At 56.2% G+C, this 21540-nt stretch overlaps 1 protein-coding gene across 1 annotated transcript; it reads left to right on the top strand.

The window, feature by feature from the left end:
* Positions 1-6553: 6553 nt before the first annotated feature.
* On the top strand, positions 6554-19922 carry RNF207 (ring finger protein 207; the record flags this gene model as incomplete). Its single annotated transcript, XM_082832547.1, has 17 exons — positions 6554-6744; positions 7390-7522; positions 8718-8862; positions 8961-9042; positions 9117-9192; positions 9271-9396; positions 9846-9892; positions 10156-10228; positions 10295-10363; positions 10882-10950; positions 11037-11134; positions 11891-12077; positions 12249-12434; positions 12707-12758; positions 13076-13193; positions 17812-17892; positions 19077-19922. The coding sequence occupies 17 exons, from the start codon at positions 6554-6556 to the stop codon at positions 19243-19245; spliced, it is 1902 nt and encodes a 633-aa protein (XP_082688673.1). The 3' UTR covers positions 19246-19922.
* Between the last annotated feature and the right edge of the window lie 1618 nt (positions 19923-21540).

Here is a 21540-nt window from a genome sequence, read left to right as displayed (position 1 = left end):
AGAAAAGGAGTTGGGTGAACTACGCAGACGCAAAGAGGCCGCAGCGCGCAGAGCACGCAGGGCTCAGGCCGTACTAATCGCTCTGCCACGCCCCACGGTCGCCACCATCTCGCCCTGTACTGTACGCTCGGGGAGCGATTTCTTTTGCCTGAATGCAAAACCTGTCCTCTCACCCGTCCGGAGGATTGCAGGGGGAGGGAGGCAGGGTGGCCTGTCCCACTGCGACGGGTCGGAGCGGGGAGCCATGCTAGACTACCCCAAAGAGAAATAAAGGGGTTCGCTCTACTTTTGCAAGTCTTAGAAAGAAAACAAAAATTAAGGAAATTCAATAAACCGTAAATTACCAGCTACTGGGATGGGAGTCGAACTCACTAACTTGGGGAGGTGAGGCCTAATTTGGGGTCCTAATGCCCGAGAGCCCTTGGCTTCTTCCTACCTAAAGCGCCCAGCCTGGAAGCTGGTGCCGGGGGTGGGGGGATGGGGGGGATGTCTCCCTGCGCTAGCCCTCTTTGCTGCAGTCAGGTACACTCTCCACCACCTCAAGTTCAAGCCGCCCACACTCCGATCATCACCTCCTAGCTTTCCAGTTCATCCCTTCTAGCTTCCCAATTCCAAACATTCTTCTGCCGGCGCTCCCCAAACTGGCATATAGACAGGAATCACCTGGGAATCCCTTAAAAATGCAGATTCCAATTCAATGGGTTTCAGTGGCCTGAGATTCTGCATTACTCAAAGCTCCCAGGAGATGCTGGTGCTGCCGGTCCGCGGACCAAAGTTGAATGGCAAAGGTCTTCATGCCCAGACCTACAGTCCATGGACTGGACCACTTTCACCCACGCTCCCCCCGTCGTGTCCTGACCAGTTACAATCACTCACTTGCACACACCCTCCAGTCCCTGTGTGCCCTGTACTCACCTAGCAGAAGCCCAATCCTGGCTCACAGTGGTGGGGGAGAAAACTCCCCATGCTGTCTGGTCTAGGTTTATTTACCCTCAGGCCTACTCTGCCAGTTGACCAAGTTCCAAACCCACCCTGCTGTTCTTCTTTTTTTATATATATATAAATGTATTTATTTCATTTATTTCTATTTGGCTGCGTTGGGTCTTTGTTGCTGCGCACGGGCTTTCTCTAGTTGCAGCGAGCGGGGGCTACTCTTCGTTGTGGTACACAGGCTTCTCATTGCGATGGCTTCTCTTGTTGCAGAGCACGGGCTCTAGGCACACGGGCTTCAGTAGTTGTGGCACGCGGGCTCAGTAGTTGTGGCTCGCAGGCTCTGGAGCTCAGGCTCAGTAATTGTGGAACACGGGCTTAGTGGCTCCGTGGCATGTGGGATCTTCCTGGACCAGGGCTCGAACCCGTGTCCCCTGTATTGGCAGGAGGATTCCCCACCACTGCACCACCAGGGAAGCCTCCACCCTGCTGTTCTTGACTGCAAACCACGTTTCTGCTTTACCACCTGCAACCTGGTCAGGTTCTTTCAACGGGGGCTTAGAGGGGAGACTGCAGGCTGGAGAAAGAAGAGACTTCTCCCTGTTTGCTTCCTGCTTGTTCCTGTTCTGTTGGTGTCACCTACTCCTGCTTCTTCATCCTGGTAGCAACAGTTGGAACATTCCAGAAACAGCAGTTGAATACAGTTTGCAGTTATTCCAACGCTTGTAGAACAAGCCTCATTTTCTTCTCCCCAGAAACCCCAGCCCCAGCTGAGCAGCACCCCTTTCTCATGTATCAGCTTCCTGGGCCCTGTTCTTTAAGTGTCTCCATTTTAATAAGACCACCTTAGGAGTGGTAGCCACTTCCTGAAGTTGCTACTGTTCTTTTTTTTTTTTTAATATTTATTTACTTTGGCTGCGCCAGGTCTTAGTTGTGGCACACGGACTCATAGTTGCGGCATGCGGTCTTCTTAGTTGCAGCATGTGGACTTTTTAATTGTGGCATGCATGTGGGATCTACTTCCCCAATCAGGGATTGAACCCAGGCCCTCTGCATTGGGAGCATGGAGTCAAGTCTTGATACCTAGTTAACAATCCTTAGTGTTCTTCCTCCCGAGTGACATCTCTCCTAACAATCTTCTAAGTGATTGTTTTCACACCTCTGGTCAGAATGCCACCTCCTCGCCCCAAAGCCTCCCTCTCAGCTGATGACTTCCATTGCTCTTTTTTTGAAAACATAGAAGCAACCCAAAGAGAGTTTCCAGACACACTTGCCTCCACATCTACCCATCCAGCAACAGCTTTACCCAGCTCTGCCTTTCCTCCTGTTACTGCGGAAGAAGCATCCTTGCCCCCATCTGAGGTCAACCCAACACTAGGGCATTCATCTGGCATACTTCCGCCTACTTGAGGATGTCACTCCAGCAGTCCTTGCCCCCCACCCCATGAAATCATCAATGTATCCTTTCTTCTGGATTTTTTTGCATCAGCACTCAACCATTCTTTAACATCTCCCATCTTGGGACTTACTTGGTAGCGCAGTGGTTAAGAATCCGCCTGCCAATGCAGGGGACACAGGTTCGATCCCTGGTCTGGGAAGATCCCACATGCTGTGGAGCAACTAAGCCCGTGCGCCACAACTACTGAGCCTGCGTGCTGCAACTACTGAAGCCCACACCCCTAGAGCCCATGCTCCGCAACAAGAGAAGCCACCGCAATGAGAAGCCCGCGCACCGCAACGAAGAGTAACCCCGCTCACCGCAACTAGAGAAAGCCCGTGCGCAAGCAACGATGACTCAACGCAGCCAAAAATTAAAAAATAAAATAAAATAAAGATAAAATCCCCCATCTTAAAACAGAAAAAGCAATCTCTCAACCCCCAACATTCCCGGTTACTTACCACCCCTTTTGTCTCCTCTCTACTGTGGACTGAATGTTTGTGTCCCCCCCATATTCATAGCTGAAACCTTAGTCTCCAAAATGATGGTATTTGGAGGTGAGTCCTTTGGGAAGTAATTAGATTTATTAGCGATCGTGAGGGTGGGGCTCCATGATGGGACTGGTGCCTTTCTAAGGGAAAGAAGACACATGAGATCTCTCTTGCCACGTGAGCCACAGGGAGAAAGCAGCCGACAACAAGCCAGGAAGAAGGCCCTCCCCAGGAGCCAGAGCTGTTTGCACCTGCTCTTAGGCTTCCAGCCTCCAGAACTGTGAGAAATTTCTGTTGTTTAAGCCTCCCAGCCTGTGACATTTTTGTTACAGCAGCCTGAACTAAGACGATCACTTTAACCAAATTTCTTGGAAGTTTCCTCTGTGTGCTGTCTGCAGTTTCTCTCCTCCCATTTCCTGTTGAACCCACTCTGGGGAGGCTTTTGCACCCCGCCTCCCCAGCCACTAGCACAGCTCTCATCAAGGTCACTGGTGATGTCCCCCTGCTCAGCACTGGGGGCGGGTCCTGGTCCTCCTATTCCTGCTTCTGTAGCGTCTGACACCACAGGTCACTCCCTCCTCCTTGCTGACCCTTCTTCCCTGGGCCCCCAGAACCTCAGGCTCTCCTCCCACCTCACTGGCTGCTGCTTCTCCGTGTCCTTGCTTCTCCCTCCTCCTCCGTGGACTTGAAGAGCCACAGGGCACAGAGCTCCTCTCATCTTCATCTGCACTTGACCTTTGGCATGCCCCAGACTCATATCCTTAAATACAGCTCCCCAGGTCTGTGTGTGCAGCCTCCATCCTGAACTCGTGACTTCTCTAGACCAGAGGGTCAAGGTGACCACCCTCACCCCCATGAAACCACTCTCACCTCTCCACCCTTACCCCCACTCTCCATTCCCAGCCTCACCCCCCACCCTGTGTCCCTTCATCTCCACCCACTTTGGTCTTCCTTTCCTTCCTCTAAATTTATTCCAACTTCTGGGACCTTGTACTTGCTGTTGCCTCCACTTTTTTTTTTTAAAGTCTTTATTAAATTTGTTACAATATTGCTTCTGTTTTATGTTTTTTTTGTTTTTTTAGCCTGGAGGTATGTGGGATCTTAGCTTCCCGACCAGGGATCGAACCCTCACCCCCTGCATGGGAAGGCGAAGTCTTAACCACTGGACCGCCAGGGAATTCCCGCCTCGGCTTTGAACTCTTCCTGGCTTTTCTTGTGTCTGATTTTTTCTCATCCTCCAGGGGCTCTGCCCAGGGTTATCTAGTGTGTCCTTAGCTCCACCCCCTCCCAGCTGCCCTCCATCACATCATCCTGATTCTTTCCTTCAGAGCATTTAACACAGTCTGTCATTATTGTACTTATTTGTGCACTTGGTTAACCTTGCCTGGTGGGTTAGGCGCCCTTCTTGTGTATGGTGCACGGCAGATGCTCAGTAAATACTACTCAAAAGTAACATTGTCAGGATTAGATGACATAATACAAGTAAAAGAGCTTTGAATAGTATCTTGACCCACAAACATTGACCACTGTTTTTATGACTTGTAGCACAAATGGAACCAGGGCTAGGGAGGGCCCTTAAAAAATAGGTAGTTCCTGCCTAGAATTCACTTCCTTTCTTCCCCCGGCAAACTTCTACTCATCCTTCAAAACCCAGCTGGAGGGGGCTTCCCAGCTGGAGGGGGCTTCCCTGGCAGCGCAGTGGTTAAGAATCCACCTGCCAGTGCAGGGGATACGGGTTCGGTCCCTGGTCCGGGAAGATCCCACATGCTGTGGAGCAACTAAGCCCGTGAGCCACAACTATTGAGCCTGCGCTCTAGAGCCGGCGTGCCACAACTACTGAAGCCCGCACGCCTAGAGCCCGTGCTCCGCAACAAGAGAAGCCACCGCAGTGAGAAGCCCACGCACCGCAACGAAGAGAAGCCCCCGCTCGCCGCAACTAGAGAAAGCCCGCATGCAGCAACAAAGACCCAACGCAGCCAAAAATAAATAAATAAATGTATTTTTTTTTAATCAGCCTGAATATTATCTCCTAGTTTTTTCTAGTTAGTAAGATTATTTTTTATAACTTTAAAAAAAATTTATCTATTTTACTTTTGGCTGCGTTGGGTCTTTGTTGCTGCGCGCGGGCTTTCTCTAGTTGCTGTGAGCGGGGGCTACTCTTCGTTGTGGTGCGCGGGCTTCTCATTGCGGTGGCTTCTCTTGTTGCGGAGCATGGGCTCTAGGGCTCGTGGGCTTCAGTAGCTGTGGTTCGCGGGCTCAGTAGTTGTGGCTCCAGGCTCGGTAGTTGTGGCTCGCGGTCCCTAGAGTGCAGGCTCAGTAGTTGTGGCCCACGGGCTTTGGTGCTCTGCGGCATGTGGGATCTTCCTGGGCCAGGGATCGAGCCCGTGTGCCCTGCATTGGCAGACGGATTCTTAACCACTGTGGCAGCAGGCAAGTCCCTGATTAGTAAGATTTTATTGAGCACCTTCTATGGGCCAGGCAGGGGGCCTGACTCTGATTTCAAGAGGGACTGCTACAGGGGCCGCTTTCCCGGAGCTCAGGGTGACATGTGCAGAGAAGGCGGACACGCTGGAGAAAATGACACTGGGTGAAACAATCACTTGCCAGGCTAAGAAGGGCAGAGGGGGCCCAGCTGGAAAGGCTCAGAGCTTCCTCTATCACGCTCCCACCCAAACCTACCTTGGGAACTCGCTGATGATGGGCGTGGGGCCTTAATTATTTTGGAAGCTTAGGGTGTGCGTTTCACTTCACTGAAGTCTCACCTCATCACCGGGCGGCTGCCCTGTTCTACCCCAGCTCTGAGGCTCTGAGAGGTCAGAAACTTGGCCGAGAGACCCAACCTGCCAAAGGCAGCCCTGGGCTTCCAAGCCCTCTCACGAGCTCTCGCAAGAACTGGAGTGTCTGTGGGAGGGAGGGGCGGCTGCTGCTCTCGGGCGCCCTCGACTGCCCGTCGAGGAAATAGGGCCGCGCGGACCCACTCCTGTCCCGGACCAAATCCGACCGCACAGAGCCGGCCTAGCCAGCGGGGCCGTATCCCCCTGAGGAGCCCGCTCTGCGCGGCGCTCCCGCGTCTCCGGGCTCCGGGCTCTGTCACCGCGGGCGGGGTCCAGTCCGAACCTCGAACCCTTGCCCGGCGGGGTCCTTTCCAGCCGCGCGTTGCCGCCTCTCCTCCTCCGGGCGAGGGGAGCAGTGGCCGCGGCCGTGGCCGTAACCGGAGCCCTGGGTCACAGCGGCGGCGAGCGCCGAGATCCGTCCAGGTTTTCGGCTCGAGGCAGCCGGCGCCAGCCTCGGGAAGGTGGACGGGGGCACCGCGCGCGAGGCTGGGGGCGCCTGGCGCGGAAGGGGTGTCGGCTGCGGGTCACCCAGAGGACACCGGGAGGGGAATTCCTGGGGTGGGGGGGAGGGAAAGGGGGAGGCCCGGGGAGGCTGGGCGTTGGGTAGGAGGCACCGACTGACCTTCCAGGGCTGCCGTGGAGAGGCGGGGAGGGCGGCGGCACAGGGTCTGGCCCCTCCGCGCGCCTCCTGCCCGTTCTCCCCGCGCCCGGCGCTCCAGCCCCCAGCCCCGGACCCTCGCTGCTCCCCGCTCCACGACCGCTGGACGCCGCGCGTGGTCCAGCGGGCCAGGTAGGAGGGAGGAGGCGCCGGGGCAGAGGGGCCGCGGGCGCCCCCCCGCCCTCCTGCGCTGTGCCCGAGGATGTCGGGAGCTATCTTTGCGCCCCTGGAGGGCCCGGGCGCCCTGGACGCGGCGAGCGGCCCCCCGCTCGTGTGCCCGCTGTGCCGCGCGCAGTACGAGCACCCCTGCCTGCTGGACTGCTTCCACGACTTCTGCGCCGGCTGCCTGCGCGGCCGCACCGCCGACGGCCGCCTCGCCTGCCCGCTGTGCCAGTGAGTGCCTCGAGCCCCTTAAGACGGGAGACTGGCCCCGCTGGGCTGGGACCTAGGTGCTGGGAGGGCAAGGCTCTGACTCCCTGTGGAGACGGCTGGGAGAGGCTGCCCGCAGCCTGCACCTCTCTGCCAGAGAACATGAAGGCTCCAGCCCATTTTACAGATGGGGTAACTGAGACCTGGGGTTATGGCCCAAGGCCTCCCACAGAAAGTCAGGGGGCGAGGGTGGGCTAGAGTGCGCGTGCTGTCGGATTCAATGCTGCTGGAGTAGGGGATCTCAGCTCAGCGTCTGGACACTCCCAGTAACTCACTTGGGGGTCCTGAAGTCTTCAGTCAACACAAGCAGGTTATGTTGGCTCAAGTTACCCGGGGTGGCCCTAAATTTGCCCAATGCCATGAGAGGGGGTTGAGGGGAGCCTTCTGCCTTTGACACCCTGAGTCGCCAGCCCCATCCCAAGATTCCCCTAGGACTGGAAAGGGACGGGGTCAGAGAGCACTGGCTGAGGTATTTACAGACATCAGACCTGCAGGCATCCCACCTCCTGCCGCCCTATTTTTAGCTCCAGACTGGAATGTCTGGAGTAGGAAGGGGGTAGGGAGCCTTCGGGAAGGGGCCTCTGGATCTTGGCTGGAGCTTCTCCGCAGACACCAGACGGTGGTGAAGGGCCCCAGCGGGCTGCCTCCGGTGGATCGGCTGTTGCAGTTCCTGGTGGACAGCTCAGGGGATGGTATGGACGTGGTGCGCTGTGCCAACTGCGACCAGGAGTGCGGCAAGCAGGCAGGGACGCCTGGGGGTGGGGTGGGGAGCGGAGGGTGCCAGGTTGCACTGTCCTGACGCTTGCAGTGTGTGCCATGTCATCAGAGGATCACCCATCAGGGCATTCTCCAACGCCTCTCTAAGGCACCCTGTATCCAGAATGTGGGCCCCATTTTACTGGTGTGGAGACTGAGGTCCAAAACAACTGCCTTGGGCCAACACCAAGATAGTTGCAGGGGTTAAGGCTATTTCGATTTGGGGAGAGCTTACTGGTGCCCAACTCAGAACACAGTTGTGAATTGGAACAGGAAGGGCATGCCAGGGCACAGGCCTAGGTCAGCCCTCTGGGGTCCGCTGCTACCTGGGTAGCTGTGGGCAGCTATCAACAGCCCAAGGGGAAGTGAGGACATTGTGCCGTTGGGGAGGGGCGATCCTGAAAGACCAGGGAGCAGAGGACAGGCTTCAGGCTGGACTGTGAAGGGCACGCGAGACTCTCTCTGGCCTGTGGAGGCTGGACCAGGTATTCCAAATCCCAGGAGGATGTCCCTGCAGGAGCAAAAGGTCTGGGAGGGCGGGCAAGTTCTAATATATGTGCTACGCAGAAGTACAGACATAACCAGCAGGAGGTGAGGGGCTGGAGGTCAGGAGAGCGTGGGGAGGAAATGGCCTTGAGTGCCAACGTAGGAAGTTGGGGGTCTGTGCTTTCATAGCCATTGCTGGGGTCAGTGCCCTGGACTCCCAGCCCTGGGGAAGGGCACCTGCAGGTCTTCACTCCTTTTCGCCTCCCAGCCAAGTTCCCACTCCAGATGGCCGGCGTAGGCATCCATGTGGCTACTAGTGAGGGCGCCAAGGGGGGGGCTTCACACACACACAGGCGTACACATACGTTTTTGTTATAGGTGAAATGTTTTGCAAAGGCAGTGCCTGCCCTCCCCACAACCCCATGTAACCCCCTCCGCAAGACCGTCCTGGGTAACTGCTCCTTACTGGACCTCCTTACCTATTCTCTGAGCCTCAATATTCTCGTCTGTAAACTGGGTACATGAGAGCGCTGCGCGTTGGGGTTACATGAAAGGGCTGCATGTGACCGCGCGCCTGCCCCAGGCCGGGGCCAAGACGCACGGCCACGACGTGCGGAGGCTGCAGTTCCCTCGCGGGTTGTGTTGGGATCAGGCTCCCAGTTCACGGGCGGGTTGAGCCCGAGCTCTGTCCGCAGGACGCAGAGACCACCTACTTCTGCAACACGTGCGGGCAGCCGCTGTGCGCGCGCTGCCGCGATGAGACGCACCGGGCACGCATGTTCGCGCGCCACGACATCGTGGCCTTGGGCCAGCGCAGCCGCGACGTGCTCCAGAAGTGCAGTGAGTGCGGCGTGCTGGATGGGGACCAGCGCTGGGCGGGGATGGGGACGGGCACCGGCCGGAGCCCTCACCGCCGCACTCCCCCCCCTCCGCCGCAGCACTGCACGCCGAGCCCTACATCATGTTCTCCACCGACAAGAAGTCGCTGCTGTGCATCCGCTGCTTCCGGGACATGCAGGGGTGGGTAGAGGGCGCGGGAGGTGAGGGGGCTGGAGGGTGGCCCGGAGCAGGGCTCATCCGCGGGCTCCCCGTAGGGAGAGCCGGGCTCACTGCGTGGACCTCGAGTCGGCGTACGTGCAAGGCTGCGAGCGGCTGCAGCAGGCGATGCTGGTGAGCGCGGGGTGCCCGGCGCGCCGGGGCGGTGGTGGAGAACGCGCACCCACAAGGCTGAGGCCGCCCTGTCCCCAGGCGGTGAAGGCCCTGCAGACCGCCACAGGGGAGGCCATCGCACTGCTGCAGGCGATGGTGGACGAGGTGCGACGCAGCGCGGCGGATGAGGAGGCCGCCATCCACGCCCTCTTCGGCAGCATGCAGGTGAGGGGCAGGGGGAGCTAGACAGCCACAGGCTGAGCATCCTTACCAGCCATGGCCGGTGCCCGGGACACAGGGCAGGCCCCTCCCCCCGGGGGCCCGTGTGGACTTCCCAGTGTAGCAGGGCAGCAAGTCTTGAGCTGCCTTCAGAAGTTACTTAATCAATCGTAGCTGCCAGGAGAGTTCTAGAGGTGGAGCACGGGCCTGCGCCAGGCTGGCGCTGGTGGCGAGAGGGGGTCAGGGAAGACTTCCCCCAGGAGGTGACATTTAAGGTGAGGGCACCAGGGCTCTCAGGCAGTGAGATGCAAGAAGGAGGTGGCCCGGGCAGCAGCGCTGGTGGGCTGGAGAGAGCCAGCCTAAGCAGCGGTGTGGCTGGGGCCCAGGGGACTGGGAGAGCGCTGGGAGGTGGCAGGGCCGAGTTTGCCCAGCCAGTAGCAGACCTTCCCTCCCAGGACAAACTGGCAGAGAGGAAAGCGCTGCTGCTGCAGGCTGTGCAGAGGTGAGTGGTGGCGGGCTCTCCATCCCCTGCCCCTTGACCTCCAGACACCTATCTCATGGCCTGGGCAGGCGCCGGCCCACCCTGGAGAGCAAGACATCCAGGTGTCTACCGGTGAGGAGGAAAGCTCAGGGCTCAGGGAAGGGGTGTCGAGGAAGGATGCACAAAGCTGGTGGGGAGATGGAACCACCCAGCTCTGAGCCCACCCCCAAAGTGGGGGTGGGCAGCCCTCCCCTTGGAGGTGAGGCTGCCCGCTCCTCCCCCAGCCAGTATGAAGAAAAGGACAAGGCCTTCAAGGAGCAGCTCTCCCATTTGGCTACTCTGCTGCCCACCCTCCAGGTAAGGGGAGCTGGGGGCGCAGGGCCGGGCACCCAGCCCAGGCACTGAGCAGTGTCCCTCTCACAGGTCCACCTGGCCATCTGCTCTTCCTTTCTCAGCTTGGCCAACAAGGCTGAGTTCCTGGACCTGGGCTATGTGAGTGCCCACAGCTTCTGTGTCTCCCCCCCTCCCCACCAGGAACCCACCCTGCACACCAGAGCCCCCCACCTCAGGGCTGGGCAGCCTGTTACCTGGAGGCTGGACCAGGGGGTCTTTGGGTAGCCCCCTCTTCCACACCATCATCTACAAAACATTTAGGGGCTGGCTGAACCCCTTTTAATAGGACAGCAGGGAATTCCCTGGCGGTCCAGCGGTTAGGACTCCACCCCGTTCAATCCCTGGTGGTCGGGGAGCTAAGATCCCGCAAGCCACGCAAAGCGCGGCCAAAAACTAAATAAAAAAATAAGAGGACAGCAAAGCCTAGAAGGGAGCATAAGCCTCTCCCCCAAAGTGCATTGTGTCTACTGGAGTCCAGACCCCCCAGTCTTTCCTGTGGATTTGGGGGCAGGGGTGGTGTGGAAGGATTGGATGACAGGTGAAATCCTAAAGACGGACGCGTCCTCCGGTCCTCCCGCCTCCCTGTCACCCCCACGCCCCCACCCACCTGTGCGCAGGAGCTGGTGGAGAGGCTGCAGGGCATCGTCACGCGGCCACATCGCCTACGGCCCGCACAGAGCAGCAAGGTGGGCGGGGCCGCGGGGTGGGCCGGGCCGGGGGCGGAGGCCCGCGGAGTTTGGAGCTGCCTCACGAGTTCGTCCCGTCCCCCCAGATCGCCAGCGACCACCGCGCCGAGTTCGCGCGCTGCCTGGAGCCGCTGCTGCTGCTGGGACCGCGCCGGGCGGCGGGTGCCGGGGGCGGTACCAGCACGTGAGCCGCAGGGGCGCCGGGACCGGGAAGGGGATGCGGGCACAAGGTCCCCGTTGGGGTGGGGGCCGCCCTTCCCAGCTCGCCGAGCTCCCCGCGCCGCGTCTGGGCTCCAAAGATGTCCACGCGGGAGGGAGAGTCCGCCCAGCCTGGAAACAGCCGTCGGGGCCGCCCTGGATCGGAAGCGCGTGGCTGACCTGCAGTGGAGCCAGGCCAGGGGTGGACAGAGGGACTCAGGGGCTCCCCCAACCGCCGCCGCTGCACCCGGACTGGGGTGCCTAAGCCCTGAAAGGAAGCGGTAGCTTAGGGTGGGGCCTGGGTCTCCAGAAGCCGCAGGGGCTCTGACTTCCGCGGGGGCGGGGCCCAAGTCTAGAGAGCCGGAGACCCCCGGGGGAGTTAGGAGAAATGCCTAAGCTGGATGTGTCTGCTAGGAGCTCCAGGGCCCCAGGCAAGGGATACTGGGCGTCAAGCCAAATTTGCAAGGTCGAGTGTGTGTGAGTGAACGTACTGTCTGAGGATATCCTGGTGGACTCTTCTGCACATTGGCATCACCCTCAGGATTTAAAAAAAATACCCTGCTGATGTCACTGGTCTTGGGTGTACACAGCCTTGCATCAGGTTTTTTCAGAGCTCCTGCGTGGTTGTGGTGTGCAGCCTGGGGTGAGAGGGTTGAGAAGGCTGAGAACGCGCTGGGAGGCTGGGGGAAGGGAAGACCCTCTGGAACCCCCACGTCTACATCCACACTAGTTCTCTCCCCAGGCTAGCAGGGGGCTCGGGCCCCAAGGTGCTGATGGGACCCAGCTGCCCCTCCCCCGTGGGAAAGATGTTGGGGTCACCGGTCCAAAAGCCCACGCTGCACCGGTCCATCAGCACCAAGGTGCTGCTGGCTGAGGGCGACGATTCACCCTTCACGGAACACTGCCGCCACTTTGAGAACTCCTACCGGGTGAGGGGGCCAGGGACCTGCCAGCTGGTTAAGGCCCCACCCCTTCTCGCCAAGGTGCAGTGGCCAAATCTAGTCCTGGCCACCTGGCCTGCAAGCCGTCCCTCCACTGAGGCCCCCGCAGTGCACCCAGCCTGCAGGAAACACAGGCACTCACGCGGTCTCTCCCCCCAGCGCCTGCAGGCAGAGATGCAGAACCTGAAGGACCAGGTCCAGGAGCTGCACCGGGACCTCACCAAGCACCACTCGCTCATCAAGGCCGAGATCATGGGTGACATCCTGCACAAGTCCCTGCAGGTGGACACACAGATCGCCTTGGAGTATGCTTCCGTGGAGGGCATGAGAGCAGTCTTCCAGGAGGTAGCCCTTCCCGAGGAACCTCCCTCCCCTGCGGCCCCACCTGTCAGCATGCACATGAGCTACCCCAGGACAGGAAGGGGGAGGAGGACCTTGGCCTGGTGCCCCAGGAGGCCCTCGTGTGGCAGGCTCTGGAACCTGGGCCTTTGCTGCCTGGAACCACGTGAACTGGCTGGGAGTGCCCTATGGCTCTGAGTAGCTAGAGGACAGAAATGCTGTCAAGGGAAATTCCAACTCACGGCCACATGCAATATCCAACTTACTTTCTCTTTCAGATTTGGGAGGAATCCTACCAGCGCGTGGCTAACGAGCAGGAGATCTATGAAGGTCCCGGGCAGCTGGGCGCACCCCTGTCCTGGAGCTAATCCACATGCTTTCAGGGGCAGGAAGCCAGTTACCCACTAACCAGATACGAGCCCCCATGCTCTTCCCCCTAGCTCTCAACTTTGCCTCACAGCTGCTAACTGGCCCCCAAATGGTCTATCTGAGATCAGGATTCAGTAAGTAGGATGCCTTCACAAGTCTCACCTCACTCTTTAATTAGAGATAATCACTGAAATAGTTGGGTTATTTAGATGGTTCAAGGCTGGAGAGTAAGAATTTGAAGCCAACAAGACCTAACGCTCTGGCCTGGGCCCCCACAGCCCAGCTCCATGACCTTCTCCAGCTGAAGCAGGAGAATGCCTACCTGACCACCATCACCAAGCAGATCACGCCCTACGTCCGCTCCATTGCCAAGGTGAAGGAGCGGCTAGAGCCCAGGTGAGAGCAGGGAGTGTTCCGGGGGAACCAAGACACTTCAGAATGTGCGTAGGAAAGGTGCCACACCTCTGGGAGAGCCCCTTTCAGGGAATTCAGTGGGCCAGGTCATGAAGGTTTAATCAGGGCATCTGGGAGGACCAGGTGCTGGACATCTAACAAGACACAGAACGAGCAGGCTGCTCTGAGTTTCTGCTTCTAGGCACACAACTGCCCATCTCTTTACGCCTTGGGGGTGTAATGAGGGTCCTCAGCTGATCCAGACAGCAGGACACAGAGCAAAGAGAACTTCCCCAGTACACGGTTAAGACGAGTCTAGATAGGAACCTGGACCAGGCTCTCAGCACCACACTTGAGCACTGGAGGTGTTAACAGTGGCAGAGGATTTTTGGTGGCAGGTCCTCAACGTGCCTTCCTCTCAAGTCTGAGCCCCAGGGTGGTTGCCCTGTAGGGCTGGTACACAGTGGTCAACCTAGCCTCTCCCTCCACCACCCTCCAGGGGACTCCATTTGCCTCACTCCAAAGTGAGATCTCCTGATTCCCATATGACACGTGTCCTCTTTCATGGTTTGGTGAAGGCCATCCCCCAAGCAGCTCCTTGAGAAAGGGTACAGAGAAGGGACGTGTTTTGAACAGCGTAAGGCTGCAATATCTTTATTCTGCCTTTGCACTTGACTGATAGTTTTGCTGGGTATTGAATTCTAGATGGAAATTCTAAATTGGAAACGATTCTCCTTCGAAGGCATCACTCTATTGTCTTCTAACTTCCAAGGCTATCTTTGAGAAGTTTGAAGGCATTCTGATTCCTAATCCTTGTAATGTGACCCACTTATTCTCCTTATTTATTTATTTATTTTAATATTTATTCATTTATTTATTTCGGCTGTGCCGGGTCTTAGTTGCGGCACGTGGGATCTTTAGCTGCGGCATGCGGGATCTTTAGTTGCGGCATGCTGACTTCTTAGTTGCAGTGTGTGAACTCTTAGTTGCAGCACGCATGCGGGGTCTAGTTTCCCAACCAGGGATCGAACCTGGGCCCCCTGCATTGGGAGCACAGCGTCTTACCCACCGGACCACTGGGTAAGTCCCCACTTATTCTCTCTTCAGAAGCTTGTGGAATCTTCTCTGCTCCCAGCGTTCTGAAATTTCACGTTGGTGAGGGTCTAGTCCCGTCCATTGGGTAGCGGTGGGTCCTTTCAATCTGGAAATTCATGTCCTAGTTTGGGCATATTTCTTCTTGAACTGGTTAGTTGATTTTCTCCACTTTTTCTCTTTCTGGAATTCTTATTGGGTATTGGCCTTCCGGGGCTGGCCCTCTGATTTACCATCTCTTTTCAGTCTTGTTTTCCACCTCTTCATCTTTTTGCTATACTTTCTGGGAGATTTCCTCTCTTATCTTCTGACTCTTCTATTTAGTTCTTCTTTTTTTTTTTTTTTTTTTTGCGGTACGCGGGCCTCTCACTGTTGTGGCCTCTCCCGTTGCGGAGCACAGGCTCCGGACACGCAGGCTCAGCGGCCATGGCTCACGGGCCCAGCCGCTCCGTGGCATGTGGGATCTTCCCGGACCGGGGCACGAACCCGTGTCCCCTGCATCGGCAGGCGGACTCTCAACCACTGCACCACCAGGGAAGCCCTAGTTCTTCATTTTTGAAGAAAATTTCCAAGAGCTCTTTTAAATGTTTTAAATTGTTTTTCATTTCCAAAGAGGTGTTTTTGGTACCCTGACTGCTCTTGTTACGCAGCATTCTGTTGTTGCATGGACAGAATATCTTACCCCTTTGGGGGCCGATACATGTTTTTTTGCTTTTGTTTTTTTAAGTTTCCTTCTCTCTGAAGTCTGTTTCCTCCAAGTTACGTTTTGTTTATTTAGGTTTCTACCTTCCCTGTTAAAGGCTTTTCTCAGCTGTCAGGAAATCTTCAATTACCGGTTCCTGTTAGGAGTTGGGGTGGAGGAGAGCAGGCTGGAAGCTCTGAGCACATGGGCGGTGCTTCGGTGTAAGGGATCTGGGTGGGCAGCGTTTTTTGTTTTGCTTTATCTTACTCTTGATGCCCCAATGTCAGTTTTAGATCTTTGCCCAGTTTCCTTCCTGGAATGTCACCGTATGGAGTATCTGTACACACAGCTGACTGTCTTTCAGTAGTTCTCACGGTGTGTCGCACCCTCCCAGAGACTAACCCTTCAGTATTGGGGGTGGGGGCAGCGGTTCGGAGGTAGGGATCTTGACCTTCATCGTCCTATTTCAGTCCCACCCTCCTTGCAGAGGCATTGGGGCTACCCGTTCCTGGGCCCCCTGAGGATTCTGTGGTGGGAACTGGTCGGGCCTCCGCCGCTCAGGTCTGCTGAATTAGTGACCATTGTCTACATGCTCTCCAGTTCCAAAATTTTGCTGTTATCCTTTCCTGCTGTCAACCTGGAGAGGTTTTTTTCCCCCTCATTGTTTTGGTCCCTTTACTAGTTTTAATGAGTTTGGGGAAGAAGGAAAAATTAGAGTGTGTGTGTGTGTGTGTGTGTGTGTGTGTGTGTGTGCGCAATTGCTGTATTAATCCAGAACTACCAAGCCACCTTTAAAGTGACTATTTTAACGTCACACTGAGAGGTTGCACTCATCATGCCTTCTGCACAATTTGGATCAAATCCCCGTCCAGCCAGGACTAGTTACAGTGTCCTCCTAAGCTGACATTTACTAAGCAGTTTACTCCAGATACTGTGTGATTCCATTTATAAAACCTCAAAACCAGGCAGAACTAACCTCTGGTGTTAGCAGTTGAGATTGGGATTATCCTGGGGGGCCTCTGGGTGGAGGTGACATCCTGGTGCCGCCTACCCAGCCTGTTCACGCTGTGTGCCCATTCTAAGCCGTGCTCTTAGCATTGGCGTCCTTTCCCTTCTGTGTGCTCTGCTTCGGTGAGCAGCTGGCTTCAAGTAGGGTGCTCCTGCCTGCCTGCAAGGGGCAACACCCCGGCAGAGTCACATCTCTGTGGGGAAGTGGCATCCGTGCTTGGTGTCAGCACATGGAAAGCTCGGGCAGGAGCCCAGCTCCTGGAGGTTTGGGGCAAGCAGGGAGGCTGCCTCTACCCTTCTTCACGCACCGCTTTCCAGGTATCTGGAGCTGCCCTCTGCTTCCTCCCCTCCCACCGCTGGCAGCTCACACCAACCCCACCCACCAAATCTGCTCCTGTTCCCACCATCAGCAACCTGTGGGCTACATCCCTTGGCCTCGAAGCAGCACTCTGTGAGCCTGGACTGTCTGTCACCTTCATCACACTCTTCTTTTGCTTCTGAGACGCCCCACACTCCCGGTTTGGTTTTCCTCCTGCCCCTCCAGCTGTTCCTCCTTCTTTCGTTTTTTTTAAAGGGAAAGAGAACCTTTTTAAAATTTTTATTTATTTTAATTTATCTTTATTTATTTGGTTGCACCAGGTCTTAGTTGCGGCTCGCAAGCTCCTTAGTTGTGGCATACGAACTCTTAGTTGCAGCATGCATGTGGGATCTGGTTCCCTGACCAGGGATCGAACCCGGGCCCCCTGCTTTGGGAGCGCAGAGTCGTAACCACTGGGCCACCAGGGAAGTCCCCCAGCGGTTGCTTCTTAGTCTCTTTGGCTTTGGGCTCTGCCCCCTTGGCTCAAGGCCCAAATGTCAGTTTTCCCCAGGGCTCAGTCCCAGGCATTCTTCTTATCCTACGCCCTCTCCTTAAGGGGCTTCACCCAGTCTCCTGGCTTTAAAACCCCATGGTATTGCAGATGACCCCCAATCCCCCTCCCCAGCACAGATCTGCCCAAGCTCTAGACTCATCTCCAAGTGCCCCTTCCTGGGAGAGTCTCCTCTTGGTGGTCTCAGGGCACCTCAAACCCCACAATGGCCCCGGACTTGGTTTCCTCCCCGCCGAACATGCTACTCCTGTTTCATCTCAGTGAAGGCATCACAGTCACCCAGGTGCTCAAGTAAAAAGCCCAGGAGACTTGGATTCCTTTCTTTCCCTCATGCCTTATTGCCAACCCATCCTCAAGTCCTGTTGACTCAACCCTCTTGGTCCGCCTGCTTTGTCTCGCTGGTGACCCTCGATCCAAGCCGCCGATGTCAAGCCCCGCACCCTGGCCCCTCCAGCACGCCACAGTCAGTGGTCTTTCTAAAGCCTATCGTGCTGGGGCCTGAAAGCCCTTCTGGGACCCTCTCTGCCCACCTCTGCCCACGTCGGCCCCTCCCCACACCCCAGGCACAGTGGCCTTTCAGTCCTGCAAAGAAGCTAGACTGGCTGCCACTTCCCTGCCTCTGCCTGGAATGTTCTTGCTTCTTCTTGTTCCATGGACCTCATCACCCAGGTCTCGTCAGCAGGGAGGCCTTCGCAAACCACCCTAGTGAAAGCAGGTCTCCCTCACTGTCACTCCCCACCATCCGTCCCGCTGGGCCTCCTTCCCAACCTTGGCGCGTCTCCCCCCGCAGAACGGGTCTCCCATGAGAGCAGGGCCCAGCCTCTCTCGTCCACTGCCGTGGCCCTGGCCCTCGGTAAATATTTGAGGCCCAAAGTGTTTGCTCAAGTTCGGCGTCTGTGCAGTGAGCCTAAGCACACGCTGGCTGGCTCTGCTGCATCCGCATTCCTGGGAACTGCTTTCTCTCACGCAGGTTTCAGGCCCCTGTGGATGAACCGTCAGACCATCTCCAAAACACGCATGACGATGGCGTGAACGGCGAGGCCCAGGCCAGGTAAAGTGAGTCTTTCCAACCTGAGGGGGCAAACGATGTAATCTCAGAGACAAATACAGGCGACAAAGACTGACCTCCGGTTTTCTTTTGGTCCCAACTTGCCACTGACCAGCTAGCTCTAGGGCCTCAGCTGGGCCTCAGTGTGTAAAATACGGGGTCAGAGGGGTTCTTAAACTGGGCGGTGCCTTCAGACAGATGACCTCGTAGATGACAGATGTGACCTTGATAGACGTGACGTGAGGTTTATAACTAGGGACAGCCGTGGTTGCCGCCTGCCCAACCCACACCTCTGAGAGCGCAGGCTCCTACGCCACTGTGACTCAGAGAAAAAGAGATCGAGGGTTATTTCTTCCTGTGAGAGAGCACTGCTGCTCACTGGAGCCACAGTGTTTGCCAAAATGACTGCCAGAGGGAGAAGAGAATGTGCCTAACAGATGTGTCACTATCACAGGCTGATCTTTTCGTAGTTCTCTGGAGTTGTAGGAAGTCAGAGCTAAAAGGGCCTGGGGGCAGGGAGAGGTCTGCTGCATCTAGAGGCACCACGGGGTTGGTGACAGAGCAGAAAGCAGCCCTGCCCTCCCAGGCACCATGCTTCGGGGAGGGTCAATTCAAAGAGCAGGGTCACCACAAGCCACTGAAATGGTCTGCACTGCCAATGTTTTGGCAACTAAAAGTCATCAGAAGTGAGTAAGAATCCTTTAGGAGGGGCTTCCCTCGTGGCGCAGTGGTTAAGAATCTGCCTGCCAATGCAGGGGACACGGGTTCGAGCCCTGGTCCGGGAAGATCCCCCATGCCACCGAGCAACTAAGCCCATGCGCCACAACTACTGAGCCTGCGCTCTAGAGCCCGCGAGCCACAACTCCTGAAGCCCGCTACGCCAAGAGCCTGTGCTCTGCAACAAGAGAAGCCACCGCAATGAGAAGCCCACGCACCACAATGAAGAGCAGCCCCCGCTCACCACAACTGGAGAAAGCCAACGAGGACCCAATACAGCCAAAAATAAATAAATAAATTTATTAAAAAACAAAAAATCCTTTAGGAGATGATGTAGTTAAGGTTCTGTCACCCGCTGGTGCCTTCCCGGAAGGCTGGCCGTTCTGAAAGCCTCTGCCTGGGTGGATTTTAGCGCTGGGACACAGTGAGACAGGGCAGCAGAGAGGAGCTCACATTAAGTGTTTCTTTAGGAACGATCCAGGGAGTGTCTCGGAGAGGAGAGAGAAGACCTCAGAGCCGAGAAACAGCCGGACCCCGAGCAGCCTCGCAGAAGAGCCTCCGCTGAAAAATAAAGATTCTCACAGACCCAAACCCAAAAACGGGGGTGACGTCCCCACATGGAGAGAGCGCCCAGCTTAGCGTGGGACTGCCCCCGGAGGTCGGGCGTCTTACAACGTGCACATCAACGCTGGGATATTTAAGAAAAGGCGGTTCCCATCGTGATTTTCTGTTTAATGTGTAATAATCACGCATCAGCAGAACAACCCAGACGCTCTCTGCCAGGTCCCAATTTCAGGTTCTTTGGCTTGAGCTAGACTTCGTGTTGCCCCGAATCTTGGTCCTCATCAAGGTGACTCGGGACGGCATCCCAGTCAGCGTGGAAAACGTTACCTGAGTGAACGTCCAGCCGGAAGCCCCTCACTGCCCCTGCACCTCCCTGGCGTCTGTGTGCTAGTCCCGTGAGCGCCCGTTGGGGTGGGGTGTGCACCCGTCTGAATTTCGGGTGATGAGACCCGCCCACTGTGCGGCACCTGCCCTACCACAGAGGAATCCGGCTCCGCCTGACGCACTGCCCCACTGTTCACCGGGCGCCGCTGGAAAGCTCCCCCCCGCTAATCTGAGCGCTGACTCAGCATAGGGGAGAAAACCCTTTGCTCCAGCTTTTCTCACTGTAGGGCCAGGGCTGAGCGCATAAAGCAACGCGATAGCACCTGGTGGCCTGCGTGGCAGGAGATGGCCTCCGTCACGACTTCCCCACCGCTGTCCCCGCCTGTCACTCTCCTGTGTTCACCTTCTATAGATATTAAAGCACGATTCACCAGCAACTTCGCTCTAGTGGTTTTCCACTCCTACCCAGTACCCATTTTATCAAGCGGAACTTAAACAAAATGCTTAAAAAGGAAAATTAACCTGCACGACCTAAAGTGTAAAGTTTCAGAGGCAAAACGATGCCCAAAGAATCATGCTTTAAGCAAACATCAGCTTGATTCAGTGGTTCAAACGGCTAGTGGCTTCTACGTGCCAGGTGGGCCTGCAGGTCAATACGCTGACGCATCCGCCACGTCCGTACCCAACACCTCCACACCTGCTCTGTCAGACGTTCCCGTCCCAGAGCATCACAAACGTCCACAGTAGGCTGGGGGGCTGGAGGAACTTGTCATTACAAACTGGTTAGAGGTAGGACTTCAGAACAGAATCGAGGAGGCAAACACATCTGGTTTTACGCTGTAGGCCTTGGACATTTCTTAGCCAGAAGCAAAAAGACCTTAAGAGTTTCTGGGGGCTTCCCTGGTGGTCCAGTGGTCAAGACTCTGCACTCCCAATGCAGGGGGCCCGGGTTCGATCCCTGGTCAAGGATCTAGATCCCAAATGCCGCAACTAAAAGATCCTGCATGCTGCAACTAAGACCCGGCACAGCCAAATAAATAAATAAATAAATAAATATTTAAAAAGTTTCTGAATCCCACACGATCATACTATTGTTCATAGTGAAATCAAGTACAGTTTTATTAAAGCATTGGAAATAATTTCTGTGAAAGAAAATCCAATATTTAAGTAAACATTTCTGCATGTAAAAAGAAGAGTGATTACCCCATTAGGTTACTCTCCTAGCCTAAGCTATGGGACAGTCCTGCAGGGGCAAGCGCTTGGGACCGAGCCCAGGACAGGGCGTCAGGCCCCCACAGCGGGGCACAGACAGCAAGCCTCTCGCACCACGCCAGACAGGCTGGGGTCGCCTGGCCTCACCAAGTCACTGCAGAAGCAAAACGCAGACGGAGGGCACAACTATCTAAGGCAGTAAGAAAGTGCAGAGAAGGGACAGTGGTTCACTGTTCCTGTCACAGAGGGGCTGCGACCAAACGGGGCTGCAGTCGAGACCCTACGGAACCTCACCTGTCAACACAACCGGTGGGTTTAGCGATGTTCCCCCATCATGTTAATCACCCAGAGTGCTAAATAAGTGGAAGGGATTGATAAAGTTCACTTTGTAGGCTTATGCAGCAGTTTATGACAATGAAGGGCCGGCGGGGTGCGCTGCCTCCTGCCCTCTGCCAGGCTCACCTACAACCTCGTTTCAGGAAACCGCCGGTCTCGGCCCCAGCCTGCAAACCCTCGTGAAGTGTTTCATTTTGCACTGCTTCAAAATAGCTTTGTTCTGTGCAGTGCCTATTTTCCATTTCAGAGTCTCCGCTTTGAAACCTGCAATGGAAAAAGAAATCTCCTGACGGTTTCTTAATTTGAGGGGACCGGTGATGTGGCCTTTACCCAAAATAAGCTTTCGGGAATACCCAAAAAGCCTGTACCCCATTAACCTGATTCTCTTCCTTGTGCGTTGTCACTGCTGAATTTATAAAGGTAAAAATAACCTGAAGATCTCAGTGCTAGATGAAAGTCAATCACTTGCCAAATCCTGCCCCTAAGTAGTTCATCTTT

Source organism: Leucopleurus acutus (assembly GCF_964270905.1).
Source record: "Leucopleurus acutus genome assembly, chromosome: 2".
In the NCBI taxonomy this organism is placed as follows: Eukaryota; Metazoa; Chordata; class Mammalia; order Artiodactyla; family Delphinidae; genus Leucopleurus; species Leucopleurus acutus.
This window is presented reverse-complemented; position numbering and strand designations above follow the sequence as displayed.